Raw genomic sequence first — 21,680 nt, 5'->3', positions numbered from 1 at the left:
TCTTTCACATGAAAATTCTCCACTTACCGGGTGGCCTGGCTGATTGCTCTTAGCTCTGGCTTCCCGAGTCATTAGGGAGGGGACCCCGCGCATCGCAATAATGGACCCCTTCTACATGCGGGGGAGCGTCATACTGCAACCATGGGGGGGGGGTGATTGTTATGAATTAGATTGAGGAATTCGGCATCTTTGAACATTAAGAAGAGCATCATTCTCATCCATTGCTTCCCGAATAAGTAATCATTCGCTAATCGTCATTAAATTCTATCCTAGATCTCCATCATTCTATTGCATTTGCGAGAGGTTAATTCAAGGATGATGGTTTGTTCGCATTGTTTTGCGCGAGAGACAAGTAATGCACCCTCATCAGCATGCACCCACAAATGCAACTTCCCCTGCCTCAAGCAGTCGACGGAAGAAAATGGGATGGACGCGTGGTACACCATCCTTCAGATGCGGGAGTATGTAAAGGATGCACAACACGTCTTGTTGCCAGAAGGTCTTCAAAAGAAGATGAAAAGCTCGACGAGATGCCACCGATAGCGAGCCGAGAGAACATTGGGTTCGCATCCGGTTGATGATTTGCACGATAATCCACTAGGATGTCTCGGCGGTAGGTATGGACGCTCTATTCTTCTACGGCCACGAGCTACCATCTTATGATGAGGTAGAACTCCGCTTAACGGTGTCATGTGAGGAGAGGCCATTCAACTCGCCGAAGGGTTGTCGTCCATTTCGGCCTAAGCCTACAACTTGATCCTACGATGTGAACTCTTTTTCTTAGTTTGAACGATACATCGATGTACTTGCGTATTGTAATTGCTATCCCGACCCGATCAACTTGTCGCTTTTATTTAGTTTCTACGAATGTGCATGTGAACTCATGTGATCTAAAACGCTTAACTCGCCTCTAGTAATTCGTTACTCGTTAGAATCACACACCATGGAATCTTAATCAATTTCGTTTACTTTGGTATTTCTAGATTATGGTGTGCTTATCTTAATTATTTCCATTTACTTTGGTCTTTCTTCGAGAGAGTGTCGATGATTAAAAATGTTTGGTGACTACACTCGGGGGCGGTGCTAGTGAGCTCTGGTGTGATGGCACAAATATCAATCCTTTGTGCATCATACTTGGCCTCACTAACACCGTCCACCGAATGTTAATATTTGTTTCGACCAACAAAGTATGAGGCATGCTATTTAGTTGATACTACTTGGCTTGTATTTGAGTTGGCACTTCTTAATTAATTGCGTTGGCCGATGATTACAACTAGCACCATCTAATGACAAAAGGATAGCGTAAGACCATTTCATATGTACATGCAAATTTCTTGCGCATTTGATTTGGTCTTGCACTTCTCTTTTTTGTTTTGTGTGTATCTTTATATGAGGGCTTGCCATTCCATTTACTTTGGTCTTTCTTCGAGAGAGTGACGATGATTAAAATGTTTGGTCACGCCACACGGGGGGTGGCGCAAGTGAGTCAGGTGTGATGGCACAAATATCAATCTCTTGTGCATCCTACTCCGGCTCGCTTACGCCATCCCCTGAATATTAATATTTTTTTCGACCAACAAAGTATGAGGCCTTTATTTACTTGATACTACTTGGCTCCTATTTGAGTTGGCCTTCTTCGTTTACTTTGATCTTTCTTATAGAGTGCTGATGATTAAAATGTTTGGTCACTACACGTGATCCTAGGGTGGTGCTAGCGATCTTAGTGTGATGGCATAAAAATACAAATCTCGATCTTGTGCATCCTACTTGGCTCGCTCGGCCCCATCCCTAGAATGTTATAGTGTTTGTCGACCAACAAAGTATGAGGCATATTATTTAGTTGATCCTACTTGAGTTGGCACTTCTTAATTAATTGCATTGGCTTCTGGTCTCCATACTTATATGTTGCATATATATCATCTATGATTTTGCTACCGACATTTTATTTGTCTTGTGTATGGAGATACCGACGTATGTCGTGTACAAGGGGAGGGTTCCCGAAATCTACGATGATTGGAAAGATTATAGGAGACAGGTGCACCGTTTCAGCGGCAACACAGCTACAAAGGATACCAAATAGGGCGAAGGCGGAAGGAAGATACACGCGCTATCTAGCGGGAGAGATGAGAGAGATGAGGAGGAACCGGATGAAAACCATGGGCTTCGTGGATGATACTCATCGTGACCATGATCATGCTTTATGTGATTGTAGTTTAGGTTAGTAGCTAGATTGTGAGGTGTATGACACTTGTGACTATGTACCGACTTCTAACTTTGTCACTTCTAAAACTTCGTTCGGTGTTGTACTTGTATGAATCATGATTTCGAAAACGAGACTTGGATATTTGTGTATTGATACTAAAATGAGACTTGGCTATATGTGTTTTCCAGATTGCATGTGTATAGAATCTGAATAAATATCAACTATATTGAACCGTATAAATGTGTAATATAATATGCAGGGAAAAAGCGAGGGGAAAAAGAAATTTTGAAATATACTTGCCGGTGCACCTACATCTCTACTGTCACGCACCGGCATGCGCCATTGCTCCCCGAGCACTACTGCCGTCGCACGAGCTGCCGCACCGGTGGTACATCATTGCTGCCGGCGCACCGGGCCTGCTGCGCCGGCGATAACTCACCTACCATTGGCGCACCAACGGACGCGGCGGCGGTAGCTCGTTACCACTCGACCAGTTCCCACCGGCGGGCTCCAGTGCGCCAACGATAAGTCATTTTCGTGCGCCATCAATAGGCATTTCCCTATTAGTGCTAGACGACATTGTGGACTTGGTGGTGATTACTTGGGAGCCTACAATTAAGTCTAGAGATTTCCCCAACCTTGTAGCCTTTGTGATGATTACTTAGGAGCCTACAATTAAGTTGTGAAGATTGCTCCAAACTTGTAGGGGTTTCCTTTAAGTGTTCCATAGTGGATCGAGGATTTCCTTTTTGGTGGGAACATTCGAGGAGAATATAGTGAGCCATTGTGGCGTTTGTGAGCCTTGTGCCTCCACACCGTTCTAACGGAGAGTAGCATCCACAAGTGTGTGAACCCGGGATACATCTTTGTCTCCGCATGCCTCTATTATCTCCTTGCACGAGATATTTTACTTTATGATATTCTTTGTGCTTGAAGTTATATATCTTGTTATCAATTCATTGCATATATTTTTAGAATAAGTTGTTTGTGCACATAATTGAGCCTAGCATATATTGCTTTTGTGCTTGAAAAATTAAACTCTAGTTTTATTCCATATTTATTCAAGACCATAACATAAAGTGTTGAATCTCCTATTCAGCGCGACATTTGTGTCCTTTCAACAGCCCCTCATCATAGAGAGGCATTTTGTATGCCTAAAATAAATAAAAACATTGCACAAATTCAAATTTTTCGTTATATTTTTTTTTGTTTCCCTTTAGGGGTGTGACCTGACTTTCTTTCGTTCCATGGGACTACAACCTAGGGATACAACTCATAAATCCTAACCACTTATCATGAACACCAAAACCCACATAGAGGTGAAATGTACTTTCAATAACGTCATTATCTTATGCAACAAACTTCACGCAATGCGGGATAGGGGACCTCATTGGAGCACCAACGGCCAACAAGTGATAGTTTGTTTAGGGTGAGCTTTACTCTTTGGTTAGAGGGCCCCTCCCGGGTTGCAAGCGCAGGCAACCCCGAAGGGAAAATCCTAGATCGAGCAGCCCCTCGCCCCTCACTGCCCTAGGTGTTGCCGCCGCCCGACCGTCTAAGGCGATGGGCAGGGAAAGCAAGCACCGCCAGGCCTTGCTCGCGCGGGGCGGGACAACATGATGGGTGACACATGGTGGTGGATTCGTGTGGCAGCGCACGGTGAGGTGGAGTGGCGATGTTGGCCGGGCGGCTTGGCGGGAAGGTCGGCGTAGGCGGTGACACAACCTGGAGGCAACGATGTGATTCCCAAGCTGCAACGTGGACCTTCTCGAGCCTTGTTGTGATGTTGGTGGCACATCGGTGGTGCTCCCAGACGTGGGGTTCCCTGGAGGCGGCAGAGGCCGCGAATGAGCCGCGTGTGGGCCGGCAAGCCGCCGATGGTGCGGGTCTGATCCGGGCCTTAGGGCCGCAGGGTTGTGATTGTAGCACAAATTTTAGGAGGTGACAACTACATTGGGGCGAGCTCTCGGCCATGTAGGAGGGTGGAAGTAGGGTGGGGGTTGCGGTAGTAAGGTGTGTCCTTGTTCTTGCGGGTCGGTGGAGGTCCATGACACTCCAGCCTACAACGGTGAAGTGTCGTGGCGACGGTGATGATGTGAACAACTTGGACGGCTGCCCGGCTCGGCGGGTAGTAAGCGGAGTGTGCGGCTATACGAACAGAATTCTTGCCCGCCTTTGGTCGGTACCGCGAAGACGGTGCCATAGGTGTCGTTCCCCTCCTTGAGGCATCGCCGAGGTGTGTCGACACTTCCCTCCCTCTCGCTCTAGTTTGGTAGATGCCTCCGAGCGAAAGCTTAGGTCCGAAGTTGGACCCGGCGTGATGGTGGCATCCTCGACGGCGTCACTCCGTTGGGAGAATCGCGTTGGAGACACAGCTTGGAGGTCCTTTGTTGCACTCATCCGGTGCTCGCCGGCTGTCCAAGGTTGATCTTCGGGGCGTTATGCACGCCACGGCTGGCGAGTCCAAGACAATGCCTTATCGGGACCGACCAAGTTATGTCGTATATCTTCTTCGAGATGGTGCGTTGTCCATTGACAAGGAGTCCTTTTGTAGTTGTTGTTCTTTGAAGGCATCCGCATTGGTTGAGACGAGGCTTTGTTGCTTAGCTTAGGATAGTTTCTTTCTTCTTCTTCTTGTTGTTATATTGGTGTTGGTTGTCTTCAGACTAGCCGATGTAGAGTTCGTGCTAGTTCCGGTATATTCAAACCCCTATCTTTTGTAAAGATATGGTACATCTTGACGTACTCTTGAAAAAAGAGATTTTTAGGCAGCAATAGTGATCTGGTCGAGATGCTCTTAAATCCTATTTTGTGCAAGAAAGATGGGAACATCACAAGTACAACAATTTTGGAGCCACAACGCCTACTATTGAGGTAGAGACAAAACCTTTGGTTGAATCCAGTATATGGATTCACGAAAATAAAATCCGGATAGAGGATTCTAGGCGAAAAATCCGGTTGACGAAACATAATACTCTCTCCGTTCGAAAGGGAATGTTAAAAATTTGTCTCAATTTAAATGTAGACACAAGTGCTTGAAGAGGGTACTAGGGTCCACATTATCATAGGCTTGAGTGGTATTTTTTCCAGTTGGCTGCAAAAGATAAAGGAAGTACCACGCTCGGAACCGAGAAAACCAGAAAAGGAATGATTCGTCGGAAGAATGTAGCAAAATGCACGCGCTAAATGAGACAAAATGTGTATCAACTAGCATTGTATACCGTCGACATAAAATGGTTTAAGGACAAACGCTGTGGCCTGTGGGCTCTCTACCTAGTACAAGCCTGATGTCACTAGACCTAGTACGCTAGCACACTTGGTACGCGTGAACTAGACTATGACTACTCCTTGTGCTCCCAGATCTTCACAGAAAAGTTGGGTTATGTATATATTTCAGATGAATGATCACTTCACGGTGTCATGTCACGGACATGCTCAAAATCCAATAAACACTATGCCACTCTCCCTCTCTCAACCGAGGAACAGGAACAGCTAATGTTTCTATATTAAAAACAGGCAATTGGGTCTGAACCATTAGTATTAACTATGTTAGCTTAGAAGATTACTGCAAGCGTGTAAACAGCCAATCAATCAATCACACCGACATACTATAATACAAGTCCCAGATTCTCTTATTGGGATGTGCAAATCTGGTAGGCGTCTAGGTGAGGGTAATATATGCTCCAACATGTACAAAAACTATCTCTCCAACATCTGCAGGGTTGATTAAATTTCTAGACCTACCGTTGATTTGCTGCTCTCCATCTCCAACAAGTTGGTTTTTTGTTTTGTTTTCTGCTGGTTGTAGCAAGAAGTGAAAGATAGGACACCTAAGCAAGCAATGGCAGCAGGATTCCTCACAGTGCTTGCTTTGACCATATCCCCACAAATCCAGCTAGTCCTGCATTCCGGACTGTAGAGGACAAGAAGGTGAAAAGATTGCAAGATTCTTCATGTTTTTCTTTTCTTTTCTTCGGAAGAGAGAGAGAGGGAGAACAGAAGTACAGTGGTAGGAGGGCTGTAGGTAGGCTGGCAGGGGAGAAAAGGCCCAGTACCATGTCAGTTGGAAAGAGATCTCCCTCCCTCATTCAAAGCTAGCTTGGTGTGGAAGAGAAGCACCTTCCCTTCCCTGCCCTCCCCCAGCTTTATAAACAAAGCCATCATAATTTACTCCAACAAGTGTACAATGCTAATTTACTTTAACAAGTACAATGCTGCTTCACAAACAAATGAAGAACATAGAACAACATATTGCTAAGTCATTTTAAAAACAGCACATTGCCGAGTGTGTAAAAATAAAACCAAAAATCTCATGTAAACATCATAATGAAAGTACATGAGAATCCTATTTTCAAACAAAAAAGGAATAATATAACCGAGCATTTGGGTGAAATCTTCTCTAAATGGAACATAACAGACGCATTGCTACCCCATTTTGTACCAAGCAGCTACCCTTGCTGTTTGGTCAAACCTTGTTTTAATTCAAAGTTGCAGCTGAGTCACTTCACTAGTGATATATCTATTGCAAGATCAATAAGAATAACAAACAGTGGCTAGTAGGTGTACCTCTTGTTTAGTGTTATTATTTCAGAACTTATCCTACAGTAGGGCTGTGGCCCACGTGACATTGAGAGTATGCGAAGCTGGGACAGGTGAGAACAGTACGCTATTTTTCACCGCCCTCTACTTTATTTGTCTCCCTTGCAACAGCTAATTTAATCCATCTTCATGGACTAAAGTAAAGCACGGCAGTAAACTACTAGTCCTGGTACACCAAGCCTGCTGTTACTTTTTGATTAGTTGTTTGCTTACGCCAAGGTTTTGGAAACATTAGGGAGGGAAGAGAGAAGGGAGGGGCAGTTGAAGTGGTTAACAACCCTTTGCCAGAGAGCAAGAAGGAATCATTTCACCTCAGCGACAGGTAACAAACGCCACTTAGCAGCGTCACCCTCTCCTCCCCTCCCCTTCTGCTTCCCTCCCTGCCCTTCAAATCTTTCACCGCCGCCCCCTGCGGTCAAATTGCGATCCATATTTCGCTTCAAGAGCGACCGAGCTCTACAAGCGCGCAGCAACACCAGGTATCGCTGCGAAAAAAGATTAAGAGAAGAAAGATCATGAGGCTGCTCCTGCGTTCTTGAATTGTTCCCCCTCCCTTCTGCAGGCGAATTGATGTTGGCCTCTCGGAGCGTTCGTATTCCGTCGCGGTCAGGTAATTTTTCGAGCAGTCACCGTCTTGGACATCTTAGTATCTGTTCCTTTCAAGATCTTTACACCGCGCCCCATACATGGTGTGGTATGGTGGTCAAAGGTTGTTGCTTTCCGTCCTCCTCCTCTCGGCAGGCTTCAACACTGCCCTAGTTATTTCCTGCAGATCCTAGTCTAGCTATGTTTGCATTCAAATAGCCTCACCGGTTCGGTGCTCTTTTTTAATGTAGATAGCAACTCCTAGCTTAGGTGCTTTGCCTCATTCGACTGGCTCTGTTTATATGTCCTGTTTTCTCCTTAGCTTCGTGTCTGCGATTTTCTAGATAATGAAAAGTTTCTAGGGTGATCAAATCCTATAACAAGGTAGGTTCATCTTGTTTTGTGTGCTCCTGACGTTGCTAGTTTTGTGCGTGGTCATCATAATAGGGGGCTTTTTTCGTTTAGATGTGTACAAGGTGCTATTTTGAGCTTCTTGGATGTAACTGCTCGGTTAGTTCCTAACTTGTTTGGGAGTTCTTCATCGGGTGAAACATGTCTCTTTTTTCTCTAAAGCTACGCCGATAATGTGCTACATGCCTGGTTCTTGAAGATTTGGTAGGCTTTTGCTGTTTCCAATTAGCTTTGGTGTTTTCAGTCTTCTAGAAAGAACAGGCAGATGCAGGCTCTCCTCCCCCATCATCATCACCACTTTGCTCCGCAAGACCTAAGTTAGTGAGTGATGTCTGGTTAATGATGGGGTTATATCTTCTGTGTCTCCTCTGCCTTTATGCTCCGGGTTTAAAGTTTCACTTTCTGGAACCTGGACTGAGTGTGCTTCTTTAATCAGTAGCAGATTTAGTTTGTTCCTCAAGGTTCCCAAGCATATCTCCAGTTGTCACACAGTTGCAGCAGGCCTTTGCCTGGACGGTGGATCGTTCTTTCTGGCTTTCTTTCATCTGTTGATAGGGATTGTGGGGGTGATTCTTGAAGGGATTGGGTTACTTTTTGCCTCTCTGTTAAGGATTATCAGTTGAGTTGTTCATGTGATGCAAAAGGGTTTTGCAGGCTTCGTAAACTTTTACTCTGTATTCAAGGTGCCTTTGTCTTTGGAAAATGATTCAATCCCCCCGGGGGATAAGAGGCCCTGCAACCTCCGGCTCCGTAGCCGTTGGATGAGGCTCATCGCGCACGCGCTCACGCGGAAACGTCCCAGCAACGACGCGTCATGGGTGGCCCCCACCAAGACCTTATCTCCTCACGTCTCTCTCCCGCAACGCCATGTGACCGAAAAATTCACCTCCGGCTCCGCTACAGCGCCCAAGCCACGCCGCCATGCTCGTCGCCGCGCCCGGCCGCCGCGCTTCACCTGCCCGGCGCGCAGCCACCGCCTCCCTCTACCTCCTCCTCCGCTGCGACGTGCTTCGCTTTCCCTGCGCGTGGCCACCGCCTCCCCCGACCTCCTCTGCCGCCGCCGCGCCATACTTCGCCTTCCCTGCGCGCGGACACCGCCTCTCCCGACCTCCTGCTCCGCCGCTGCGCTGCGTCCTCGTCGGTGCGCACGACGAGCCTACGCGCATGGTCGCCGGCTCCCTTGACCTCCTCCACGTACATCCCTCCGAAGCCGCCGCTGCTGCATCTCTGAATTCGACACCGCCGAAGGTCTCGTCGGCGCTCCGGTGGTGGTGCTGATGTGGACATGGCTGCCGCTATGAGGTTCGGCCGGGCTTGCTGCAAGGGGTGGCATGGCTTGCTACAAGGGAGGCCGGGTTTTGCTACAAAAGTCGGCCGGCCTTGCTACCGGCGGTGGGCGGCGCTGCTGCGAGCGGCGGGAGGCCTTGCTACAATGGGAGAGAGGTCTTGCTACATGGGGCGCCGGGCTTTGCTACCGTGGGTGCCAGGCTTTGCTACAAAGGGGGTTGCCGGCCTTGCTAGCGGTAGTGGTTGTAGTTGCTACAAGGGGCGGGAGGCCTTGAGACAACAAGCACCCGTTTGTGCTACCTATGGTGGAAGCCTTCGTTGTGAGCGGTGGGGTCTTCTCCGGCGACGGCATCTCTGGCTGACGCCTTTTTGCTACAAGCAGTGGGTCACTTTGCTACCAGTGGCGGAAGGTGTTGCTACAAGGGGTGTCCAGCGTTGCTACGTGGTCTCCGGCGAGTTCTCCGGTGAGGTTCCGGCGAGGTCTCCGGCGAACTCAGTCTTTTTTTATGTATCGTGGGCGAACCGTTTTTTGCTACACTGAAGCAAAAACGAGATTTTTTTTGCTACCCGGCAGCAAAAAGGACACGTGTCAGCACGGGGACCCGGGGGCTGGGAAATCAAATCCCCCGGGGGACGCCCAGTAGTGTCCTTGTCTTTCTGTGCTCTTTGAGGACAATCTAGTGCAAGTTCTAACGTACATTCTCCTTTTCTTTTATCCTGAACAGTGAACTAAGAAGGATTGCTGTTTTTAGACAATTGGAGATGTATTCAGGCCAGCAATCTGATCAGGGTCCTGTTGCAAACAGTGGTAAAGAGTTCCTGGAGGGGAATTGGGGTTCTGTGGCAATGCATCAAAACATGGGGTATAGCAGTGGGACATATGGATTTCAAGCTTGTGGCATGGAGTTCGAAGAAAAGCCGGGGCTATATAGAACTTCTACTGGTTAGTGTTTCTTATCATTCAGTTATCCCTACCGTTTGGAGGGTGACAATTCTGATGGTAATGGCAATAATTCTCGCAGGTGCATTCTCTCAGAACATCCAGATGAGTGATGAGCATAGTGGTGGTGTGAAGAAAAGGAAGGGAACAGATGACTGCATTGCTTTGCTAAACCCATCAGCCAGTAGCAGCATGCAGGTGAGCTTGTGGTCTATCTTGTTCTACTCTAGATGTAGTGACTAACTGCATTATCATTCGGTGTTTTAGAATATGGGTGATCTACAAACAGAGGTTTCATCTCAGCCAGAAAGGAATTCAGTGGAGGAGGACAACAGAAAGATTTCATCCAGAACGCAGAGCAAGGAAGGATCTTCTGATGGCGATGGCACTAAAGATTATGTTCATATGCGGGCAAAAAGAGGCCAAGCCACTAACAGCCACAGCCTTGCAGAAAGAGTAAACTTCTCATTAGTACTACTGAGATCCCATTTCAGTTCGCTTTATGTTCTTGCTATTATCATGGTTGAAGTTGGATGCAACTCTTCGCAGATGAGGAGAAAAAAGATAAGTGAGAGAATGAAGCTTCTTCAGGATCTTGTTCCAGGATGTAGTAAGGTAACTTTCTTCTTTCTGTCGTAAGAACTTCTCTAGGATCATCTTGTACTGCGCACCTTACCATGTTGCTTCTCATAGATTACTGGCAAGGCAGTGATGCTTGATGAGATAATCAATTATGTGCAGTCCTTGCAACGTCAAGTTGAGGTATTATTGTCTATTAGTGCACATGTAATTGGGTTGTTTCTGGGTATATGTACGCCATCTGTTGGAATATCATCCTGTGCTCTGATACAACTTGGGACCTGCAGTTCTTGTCGATGAAACTTGCAACCGTCAACCCTGAGCTTGGATTTGATATTGAGCAGATTCTATCCAAACAAGTAAAATCACTGTCAAAATCATTCTAAATATTGTCAAAGATTTTTAGACCCACCTGTTCAGCGTAAACTCTTGTTTGTAGATGATACTTCCACAAGAGAGACATCTTGCTTTCTATGGAGCTGGCCCAGGATCAAACACCCTTACTGCTCATTTTAACCAAGGAATCATGCAGCCAGATATGATGTGCAATGCTTCCAATCCTGCCGGTGTTTTTCACGGAACGCTCCACGACATCTCCACAATGCATCAGGTAAATTCAGTCCATTTTCACCTCATACCAATCACATGTAGTATCTAAAGCCATGTCAATGTACTTATGTAAACCGTGAATCTAGATGCCTGATATGTGGGAAGCGCTTCAAAACATCCCTCATATGAACTTCAACCCCGCTGTGGCCGCAGATAGCAGCACCAACAATGCTGGTATATCCAATACCCTCTCTTCAAAAAGCTATGTACGATCATACCACTCTATCGAACTTACAGAAATGTTCCTCCTGTACTCTGCAGGTTCCATGAAGATCGAACAGTGAGTTACTGGTATAACTCTGGAGTTGTTCTGTGAACCGTAATGCGCTTGCAGAATTAAGTTTTGTATAGCTGGAGGTCTAACCATTTGTTGCCGGTTTCCTACTCTTTGCTCCCCAACCCCGTAGTGTATGGTTAATGGTACGCCATCTAAAGACCTCATGTACAGATGGGCTCAAGAACTGATTCTACTGTTAAGTTTCTTTCAAGCTTCAGCTTGTTGAAAGCGGGAACCCCATATTGTTCATGAATTCCAGGCTTGGGAGCCATATGTTGATGCCCTAAGCTTAGTTAGTAGACTGGCTTATTATTAGAATTGTTGGTACAAACATCCAAAAATATTAGTGAGATGGCTTTGTGGGGAGTTTCATGAATCCTGCATTATTTGCAACAAGTTTCTTCTGAGAGCAGACTTTGTTTACATTTTGTGATTCCTACCTCACCTAATTGTGTGCCCTATGTGGAAGTCTGTGGAATCAAAGTGATAGCAAGTACCTTCTGGAGTTGTGATGCTTGTACATAAGTGTTAATCACCCTTCTGTAACCATGCTTTGGGGCCCCTCTTATGGACACGGTGATCTTCTGCCTCTATCTGCAACCTTATCTGCAGCTCAAGAGTACAAACGTATGAATCTGCCGTGTAGATTACATTTCCCTGGAACTTGTGATCTGGGCTGATGGGAGAATTATGTACGGTTTGTCAACTCAGAATGCTAGCTTACTTTCTCGTTCAGTTTTGTTCTTCAATATTCACAGATGTGGTTCACAGACAGGGAAGTGCATGATACTATTTACATACAGAGAAAATAAGTAGACGAGAACCAAAATTCTCAACTCATTTCCATTATAATGTAATGTAAGAGATCTTCCACATTAAGCTTTGTCTTTGTTAACTACTATCCAGATGGTACAAAGTTACACGGCACAAAGCAAGAAGTCTAGAAATACAAAACTGGCAAAAATTGATAGTGAGCTGCTTGCAATATTAAACTTCTGCCTTCTTCCTCCTCTTTCTTCTATCTTGTTCTCCGTCCCTTTCCTTACCCCCTCGTTTTCGTGATTTGCCCTGAAAGGAAACAAGAAAAATCAGAAGACAGAGCACTGTTTAATGGAAGAACTAAGTGTACAAATATGACGTGCATAATCATGAATATTATTAATGCATGATATTTCTCTATTATAAATGAACAGATGAGGTGCATAATAAATTCCATCTAGAATAAGAGTTACACCAATCCTGAATACAGAATCTGGTAAGTCAATGTCTCATTATCAAACAAGTGCAGCAACTGACAAAGAGAATAGTTCAGAAAAGATATGCATATAGGTTGGTGACAATAATGAATGCTACACAAAGGACCTTGCAAGTTGTGATGGACTGATGGTATTTTAATCGACAATGTTCTTAGTCACTGGATATATAAATGTACCTCAGCAGAGAACGTTCTAAGGGGGTCACTACTTTTGCCTGATCCCCTTCTGAATCCCATTTTTCTCTTCCTTCCAGGATTATCAACACCCATAGCAGCCCTTGAAAGTTTGATTGCATTGCTGGCTTCTTTTGTTGTGGGGTCAATTAGGTACTCAGGGACATCACGCAGGTGAACAGGAATTGCTTTGTTGCTTAGTATCTTGTCATGTTTGAGCAAATCTGAAAAAAAGGTAAAAGATTAAGCATCATTCATTTAGAAGATTTAAATACTGAGCCTTCAAGCTGTTCTGAACAAGATTGAAAAATCTAACCAAGGTCTGTCGGATTTTCTTCGAAATGAGCCTTCAACCTACAAGGCAAAAGAGATTAGTGTCGATGTTAGAAGGGAAATATAGGCAGAAATGACTAGAAACTGAAGGCGTTTCCTCATGAAATATTATTAATGAATAATGAGATGTTATATCTTGATACCTTGCATCAAAAAAGTACTATATCATGAAATGGATGATGATTTTTTCGATTCGAGTTTTGGCAGGGCAGGCAATCTGCGAATATATGTTGATGCTTTTATCTACTATTCCTACCTCTGTTTCTAAATATAAGAAGTTTTGTCAGTTGAAGTTGATCTAGCAAAACGTCTTATATTTACAAACCGAGGGAGTAACTGCTATGTCATGAAATGATGGATAGTGAATAGTAAATGAGGTGGATTGTAAAGCAACTAATAATATATTTGAGGTCGATTTCAAACACTAAGTAAAAAATGGCAATGTGAATCTGGTGCCTTTTCCCCATGAAATTCCATTATCATCATGCTAAGTGCATTTTCTTAACACTTGGTTATTTCCTCGATGGCCGGAGACTTTTCTTACTTATCAGAATTCAGGATTTCATTCTTTATGTCTTGACGACGTGCTTCCTGTATATCGCGGCTCGTCACACTCCTAGCAACATCCTGCAACATGAACATCAATTGGCATTAGCTGACCAAATCAGTGTTGTTTTCTACAGAATAGATAAATATATTCAGTAACCATGTGTGTTGAAACCTCGAGAGTGGTTAAAATAAGTTAGCAGAACACCCCTAATGTAAAGTTAGCACCAATAGTGTTTAGCTATAGCAGTTCTGAACAGATAAAACCAAACTGGCCTTGATAGCCTCATTTTTTTGTTTTTCGTACAGCTTTGGCTCATCAAAACCATGTAACAGCAAACGGTAGAGCAGGAATTGCATTACTAAACAAATGGCATTCCATGCCGAGATATGACCAAGACAAATAATAATAATAATATATCCACCTGAGTTGTCTTTGAATGTGAGTGACCTACAACAAACCCAGCATCTTTCTAGTCAAGAGAGTTCTATGGAAGATCTAATTGGCTATAGCACTATTGTGTGTGCGCGCTCTACTGGTACATCAGTAAGAACGTGGGACTAAAAAGGGCGCTTTAGGGGTATGAGGAAACCCAAGGGTAAAAAAGGGAAGTTGGGTTTTGGTGAACCCTGTGACTAACTCACTCTAGTCACATATTATCACAACCACTTAAAATAGCAAGTGATCAACGCGTAAATTATTCTAGCGGTACCAGATGTAGCAACTACGAATACGCCTGGGGGAGGAGTAACACATTCATCACTCCATACCTGAGCCCTATATCGTAGAGACTCCACAGCATTTGTTGTTAGTAACGGGAAAGGCAAGATGCATTTGGTATCTTTTTTCTCAACATCTTGCAACATGTTTTCAATCTCTTCAAAAACATCCTCCTCCTCTGGAGAAACCTGAAAATACAAGTATCAACATAAGAGAAAATAAATAACAGAATACATAGGGTTTACTAAACATGTAAACCATGTCTGGCAAAAATAATTTATGTGATTGAACTGAACCGAGCAAAAACTGAACTTACAAGAGATATAGATGCACCAGTCTTATTTGCCCTCCCAGTTCGTCCTATTCTGTGAATATACCCAGCAGGATCCGGAGGCATGTCAAAATTAACAACCTAAAGAAGGGTTAAAGAAAAGGATCAGCCCTGCAACCTGTTATGGAAATTACTAGATGGAAGTATATGATAGCAAAGACTTTGCACGAATTTGTAAGAACATAGGAGATATAAACAATTAAATCAACTACATGTAATCAAATGATTGATTTCTTATAACATGTTTTATTTGGGTGTAGTGGATAAGGCAGAGAAAGGTGATATATTACAAAATATCATGCTATACATCTTTGTATAAAAGAACCATTGGTGAAACCGCAAGACAAAAACTCAAATGAACACTTTATTTTCTTTATTTTAAAGAGAGAATATTTGTTGATTATTCCTCCCTGCAGCAAACTGGGCACCAGTTGCTGGATGAATATAAATTATAAATTGATGCTGCCCCCAGGTCCAATATAAATATTGGCACCCCTAAAAAAAAGCAAATAGTTCAGCCCACCAGTTCTTAACATACGTTCAACTGGTCTTAATTGCATCTATAGCATGTACCTGCCAATTAGTTGGCACCTCTCATCAATGACTGAATTAATTGATATGCTTGAGTAGACAAAGAAATACTTACCGTGAATACATTTTTGAAGTCAATTCCTCTGACAACTCCAAATTCAGCATCTAAAGTTTGTTGCATATGTTTGCGGGACCCCCTTGAATCTTTCTTGTTTTCCTTGTTGGTTTGCTTCGCCTCCTTTGTTTTATTATCATCTGTTGCTATCAAGTAATCGAATAACCTAGCATTGAATGCCTAAAAGAAAAGAAAAATACTCAATGACTCTTCAGTATTTCAGAGCCACAGTGCCAATGCAGGCTAGCAGTCTAAGCCTTCAATAGCATTTTACATCGGACAAATGTAAAAAGTATAGCAAGTTAGCAACATACAGAAATGGTTAAATAGCAGCGATCTGTATGAACTCCATGTGCCAGCACATAATGGCAAAACCATGAACAGTCAGCCTAGGTGGTCTGGTGGCCTGGCTTTACAAGTTTTAAGGGGTCCCGTTTGCACAAGTTTTAAGGGGTGGATATCTAGTTTTAAGTTGCAGGTGGTAAGTACACACAATATAATTACTTTTTGTACTCCCTCCGTCTATAAAAGGATGTCTCAGATTTGTCAAAATTTGGATGTATCTAGACCCGATTTAGTATATAGATACATCCAGATTTTGACAAAGTTGAGACATCCTTTCATGAACAGAGGAAGTATAAACTATCTGCAAGGCTCTAAGCACCAGCTTACAATTTTCCCAACATTGGACATTGGTTAGGCACTTTTTTCATGTACTATAGATAAAAATGAGTTCTGGCGCCGTAGTCCAGGTAAAAAAAAATGAGTTCTGGCTCCTTCCAGTCAAAGATTGTGATGAAATGGGTGCAAACTAATGAAATCCAAGAAAGGTAATTAACTTATTTGATGACCAATTGGAGGAAAAAAACTAATTGTGATATCACTATCGACTATGTATACAAAACATAGGACCACACAAGATAATTTGGGATCAGTTATCTGCACCAACAATAAATCAGGTTGCGGAGAAGCTCTACCTCAATAATATGTAGCCGAGAATTTTGTGGCAACTCAGCATTCAACACCGCAGATCTTATTCCAAACTGTAAAGTACAGCATATTCCTCAAATATTAGTTATTTTATCAATAGCCATATATCAAACAAAGGAAACTAGCAATGACTAAACTATTCTATTCGAAGGAATGGATGGAAGAATATACTCCTCGAATGAACCTCTCTAACAAAAACTGAAATAACATCTCACAGATGGGAAGAAAAGACCTTTTTGCTACCCTTTTTTATCACCCCATCCACATTTTAGATCACCCAAGAATCTTAATCAGGACTTTGTGACAAAATTCATGCTACAGATTTGATAGAACTTCTTACTGATAGCTTCATATTCATCTACTGGTGCTCAAGAACATAATCTCCAATATTAGCAGTTCAATAATTAAATATTCTGGAATAAAATTGATCTAGTAGCTTCATATTCATCTACTGGTAGAACGAAATAGACACAAAGGTTTGGCAACCACAAGATAATCCCTAACTCCATCAAATGAAACAATGCAAGAAAAGAGCAGTGGCAAACTACAGATCCAAATGATATCACATTTAATTTAGCACTGTAAGAAAATAGTGGTAGCATTTTACCTTTTCCAAGAACAGCCTTAATCTGAATGCCATGTCAATTGAGTTCACAAATATTAGGACTTTCTTCTGAATAAGCTCTAATTTCAGAAGGGCAAGGATATAAAGCATCTTATCCTTTTCACTGCATGAAATCTGTAGGCAAAAGATTGTATGTAACGTAATCTGATGTACAGATATAAATGCACAAAAGCAACAGAAAATCAGCACACTAAATGCAAATTAACGAAATAATCATTTAAGAATGGTTCAAATGGTGGACTACAAACAGGCAACCATAACTAGTAGACGCACCTGCTGGTCTACTCATGGATTTACAGTTGGAATTTTAAAGAGATATTGTAGTTTTTGGCTCAAAAAAGGTGACATTGTACAAAAAGTGAGTTCCACAATAATGTGAAAAGGAAACAAAAGGTACTTACCCAAAATTGTTGCACGTTTCTAGGGACCACGTCATCCTTCACATGACCAACCTCAGTAAGAGTTAAAATATCAGGGTTGTGCAGAAGTAGCTTTGCCAGTTTCACAATATCAGGGCTGCAACAAAGTAAATTTTGGATTACAAAATGATGTAAACCCAAACAGAAGTAAAGGAATTAAGTAGATCGGAACTACTACAGTTAGATTCATCCTATGTCAACGGGCGAGAGAATGAGCATATGTAACATGAAAAAGCTAAACATCCACAAACTGAAGTCTGCAATGCATGGGATTAAGATGTTATGAATAATTTCAGATAAAGGAAGAAAGAAGAACCATATTTGACCTTGAAGTTGCAGACATAAGAATGGATTGGCAACCTCTTGGAATATGTGGGACAAGCGCTTTCAAGTCATCTTCACAGCGATAGGATAGAAGAAGGTCAGCCTGGCAAAGGTTAAATTTGATAGGCATACTTTAAAAAGTGACACTGAGTAGTTGCATAGAAAATTTTCTCAACTTCTGCAGTACCGTATATCAAATTTAAACTTTGCAGTGACAAAGGTAGTGTATGCACTAATAGTCTAATACTGTACATGATCCAATTAAACAGTTTAGAACTTGAAGCAGAAAATCACAACGCTCAAAGATTATTCTGCAAAATAATACAGATCCACAACTTTGATAGCTGTGTTATGTTTATATGGGAGGAGACCATGGGGTTTGGTATTTCAACATCAAAATAAAATTGTCCGTTCCATGTTCGGATAAATCTTTTCAAGATCATGCATCTAGTGTGTGAAAAATGCACATGGAAAATACTGCAGCAGGAAAATAAACTGCACCTCGTCGAGAACCATCATTGAAAGTGACTCTTTAATGGATGACCCCTGAACAATGCCCTTTGATATGCATGTTGCAACACAAGCTGGGGTTGTCACAAGAATATTAGGGGGGCCAGACAATGCAAGTTTCTGCAAGTAACAGGCAAAAGCAAGTTAGGTGTGGCATATGTAACCCTAGAAACCCAAATACCATTTGGCAAACATAACAATCAAAAGAAGATAAAATGTCTCACAATATCCTTATCTGGCATGCTTGCATTCACTTGGACAATCCTCAACTTGGATGTACACAACTGAAGGAGAGATGATGCCTCATTAAAAACCTAGAGCATACAAAGTCATTAACAATACAAAAAAAATGCATTAGTTCTTTTGAAGAGAAGATGGTATAAAAAAGGACAGCAAAAAGAAAGGAGGGGCTCCTTATTAAGTTATATCACATTAATAGTTAATGACAACCATGTAGTGAAACAAAATATATAAAATCATAGTGAACGTGAAAATTAAAATTTATTCGGCACGCAGTAGTAAGTTATAATATAAACCATTGAACTTACTAATGTAAGGATGTTTAACGTCGTTCAAAGAACTCATACAAAAAAAAAACTCAGTGCATCCAATATCAAATAGCAGAACAACTTATTATCGTGCATGAATCAGCAAGTGCACATAGACATAAATCGCTACTCGCTAAGTATTTTGGGAAAAAATAGAAGTCAGATACCTGCTGGCATAGCTCGCGAGTTGGCACCAGGATTAAGGCATTCGGTGCAGATTTCCGAACACTGCCTTCCGAGGACAACCTCAATAGCTTTTGCAGCAGCGGGAGAAGGTAGGCAAAGGTCTTTCCAGAACCAGTCTTGGCCTGTGCGACCAAATCAGTCCCCTCCTGGAAGCACAACATTAGGGCCCTTGTTCAGTACAGCGAACTGCAGAAAACCTAAACACAGGCAATTTCGGCAGGTGGTTGTCCAGATTGCTGCTGCCCCATTCTTGAACTAAATGGCTAAAGCAATTAAGCAATGCTGAGCAGAGCTTCAATAAACCCAAGTTAAATTCAGTATGGCCTGCACTGCAAGCGTTTGAATTCTAGCTCCGATGAACCAATGAAAAATTATATCAAGCTAAACTAGCTAAAACCGCTTCTGACTATTTTGTGTAACCAGACCCCGGCTGGTGATTTACCAACTAATTAAGCGTTCATTCAGTAAAACGGTACCAAAACGAGCCTCTGAGCCGACTTTGGTTGTGAAAATCGAATAGTTCCACGGAATTCGCGCAGAGCACAAGCACGGCGAAGCAAATGCTAGTAAGGGGAACCAGAAATCGCGCACCAGGATGCGCGGGATGGCCTCTCGCTGGATCAGGGTGGTATTGGTCAGGCCCTTCTTCCTCAGAGCCCTCTTCAGCTGCTCGTCCAGTCCCAGCTCGTCAAAGCTCACATCCTTCACCTCCTCCTCTGCCGCCGCCTCTCCCTTCCCCTCCTCCTTCACGCCGCCATTCGTCGCGCCCTGGGTCTGGGCCTGCCCCGCCACCGCCACTTCCTGTGCGGCCGCCTCCTCCTCCGCGGCAGCGGCGGCGGCTGGCGCGTCTTCGTGCGGCGCCGCTGGCGTCTCTACCTGCTCCTCCTTCTGGCGCGAGCGGCGCTGCTTCTTCCCCATGGTTTTTTCTGGAGGCGTGGGCGAAGTAGCGCTAGGGTTTAAGGCGGAGATGGAAGGAAGAAGCGTGCAGGTTAAGGGGAAAATAGACGGCCCGCACAGGATTTGAAGTGCTGTGCTTGCGGGCGGGCCAAGCTTCCTATATGGGCTGCATAAGAGTCTAGACAGTGCTGGCCCATATCTAGGATGCCATGTGGCCCATGTCCATGTGAAATTGTGAATGTATCCCTAAGAAAAACTCGGTGATTCCTATTTGACGCTGGCTGCTCAAATAGGACGCCCGGTATGACGAGGTGACTTGCTTTTTGGCCTCCTCCCAAACCACTGAAATCGGCCGATCATATCGGGCATCGGGCCGGTATGACTGGGTGCCTCACCTCTTTGATCTTTTTCGAACTAGTCAAACTGGCCGGTCATACCGGGCATGACCCTCCCCCTTTCAATCTTGCCCGAACTAGTGAAACTGACCGGTATGACCGGGTCTGGAGCCGGTCATACCGGCCACCGTTGGCCTCCCCTTCTTCCTCTCCTCGCGCACACAGTCGGCCCCGCCGGTATGACCGTGCCAGGGGTCGGTCATACCGGCCTCTCCTTTTCCTGCACGACTTTATTCAAAAGATGACTAGTTTTCTATAAATGGCAGGGGTCCAATTTCGTGGATTGCTGCTTTTCATTACTTCCTGAGATCCAAAACAAAGTTCTTCATCTCTACATACTCTCTTGCAAACTTCTCCACCAATCCTTTGATCTAGAGAGATTCAACCAACGAATTTGAATTTGAGAAAGGATCCACCCAATCGAAAGATCTCTTCCTCCTTTTTCTTTCCACCGAACAAATTTGTGATTTGAGCCATGCGTCAAGTTCAAGCTTCGATCTTGTTACTCTTGGAGGTTGAGGACTCCTAGGCAGTAACGGTCGCATGGAGCAATCGACTTGTGATTGCACGGAAAGTTTGTACAGGATTGGAGACCTACCTAAGGTCTCCACTAGTAGATCGAGCTTCTACTTCGTGGAAGAAGCTCACGGAGAATACGGTGAGCCTTCGTGGTGTCCGGGATCCTTCGTGCACCGCTTCAACGGTAACTAGCTTACCCTCAAGGAAGTGAACATTGATGTCTACGCACGCTTCTATTCCTGTAGACAGTGTTGGGCCTCCAAGAGCAGAGGTTTGTAGAACAGCAGCAATTTTCCCTTAAGTGAATCACCCAAGGTTTATCGAACTCAGGGAGGTAGAGGTCAAAGATATCCCTCTCAAGCAACCCTGCAATTACGATACAAGAAGTCTCTTGTGTCCCCAACACACCTAATACACTTGTCAGATGTATAGGTGCACTAGTTCGGCGAATAGATAGTAAAATACAAGTGATATGGATGAATATGAGTGGTAATAACAATCTAAAATAAATATGGCAGCAAGTAAACATGCAGTAGAACAGTAAATAAACGGAGTTTCGATATTCGGAAACAAGGCCTAGGGATCATACTTTCACTAGTGGACACTCTCAACAATGATCACATAAATAAATAAGTTATCTTCTCTTATGCTACTTCAAACACTCTCTTGTTGGATAACAAACACCATTCATTGTGTAGGGCTACGAGAGCTCCCTCAAGCCGGAGTAAACAAGCTCCACAACATTCGGAATTCATATTTAAGTAACCTCTA

At 43.7% G+C, this 21,680-nt stretch overlaps 2 protein-coding genes across 2 annotated transcripts; one reads left to right on the top strand and one right to left on the bottom strand.

Moving 5' to 3' along the window:
• The first annotated feature begins 9,841 nt into the window (after nucleotides 1-9,841).
• Nucleotides 9,842-11,835, top strand: LOC124700416 (transcription factor bHLH77-like). The gene is made up of 9 exons (XM_047232550.1): nucleotides 9,842-10,028; nucleotides 10,108-10,223; nucleotides 10,293-10,481; nucleotides 10,575-10,640; nucleotides 10,719-10,787; nucleotides 10,892-10,963; nucleotides 11,044-11,214; nucleotides 11,300-11,387; nucleotides 11,475-11,835. Exons 1-9 carry the CDS (start codon nucleotides 9,848-9,850, stop codon nucleotides 11,495-11,497), a joined length of 975 nt encoding a protein of 324 aa, XP_047088506.1. The 5' UTR covers nucleotides 9,842-9,847; the 3' UTR covers nucleotides 11,498-11,835.
• A 474-nt stretch (nucleotides 11,836-12,309) lies between these two features.
• Nucleotides 12,310-20,016, bottom strand: LOC124697307 (DEAD-box ATP-dependent RNA helicase 16). The gene is made up of 15 exons (XM_047229917.1): nucleotides 19,690-20,016; nucleotides 19,080-19,244; nucleotides 18,589-18,678; nucleotides 18,356-18,484; nucleotides 17,857-17,957; nucleotides 17,513-17,627; nucleotides 17,094-17,225; nucleotides 16,474-16,539; nucleotides 15,497-15,676; nucleotides 14,836-14,931; nucleotides 14,570-14,707; nucleotides 13,797-13,879; nucleotides 13,236-13,273; nucleotides 12,923-13,143; nucleotides 12,310-12,558 (listed from the first exon to the last, which is right to left on the bottom strand). Exons 1-15 carry the CDS (start codon nucleotides 20,014-20,016, stop codon nucleotides 12,478-12,480), a joined length of 1,962 nt encoding a protein of 653 aa, XP_047085873.1. The 3' UTR covers nucleotides 12,310-12,477.
• Nucleotides 20,017-21,680: the final 1,664 nt, after the last annotated feature.

Source organism: Lolium rigidum, chromosome 3, assembly GCF_022539505.1.
Source record: "Lolium rigidum isolate FL_2022 chromosome 3, APGP_CSIRO_Lrig_0.1, whole genome shotgun sequence".
NCBI classification, from domain to species: Eukaryota; Viridiplantae; Streptophyta; class Magnoliopsida; order Poales; family Poaceae; genus Lolium; species Lolium rigidum.
Note: the sequence above shows the minus strand (reverse complement) of the source record. Positions and strands in the feature narration are given on the sequence as shown.

Excerpts from the sequence above, each read along its gene's own strand:
- LOC124700416 (XM_047232550.1), top strand. The coding sequence starts at position 9,848 with ATGTATTCAGGCCAGCAATCTGATCAGGGTCCTGTTGCAAACAGTGGT. Across the intron at positions 10,482-10,574 it reads GCCACAGCCTTGCAGAAAGA|ATGAGGAGAAAAAAGATAAG; the intron begins GTAAACTTCTCA and ends AACTCTTCGCAG. Across the intron at positions 11,215-11,299 it reads ACATCTCCACAATGCATCAG|ATGCCTGATATGTGGGAAGC; the intron begins GTAAATTCAGTC and ends CCGTGAATCTAG.
- LOC124697307 (XM_047229917.1), bottom strand. The coding sequence starts at position 20,016 with ATGGGGAAGAAGCAGCGCCGCTCGCGCCAGAAGGAGGAGCAGGTAGAG. Across the intron at positions 16,540-17,093 it reads TAAGGCTGTTCTTGGAAAAG|TTTGGAATAAGATCTGCGGT; the intron begins GTAAAATGCTAC and ends TGTACTTTACAG. Across the intron at positions 13,880-14,569 it reads CTCTACGATATAGGGCTCAG|GATGTTGCTAGGAGTGTGAC; the intron begins GTATGGAGTGAT and ends TTCATGTTGCAG.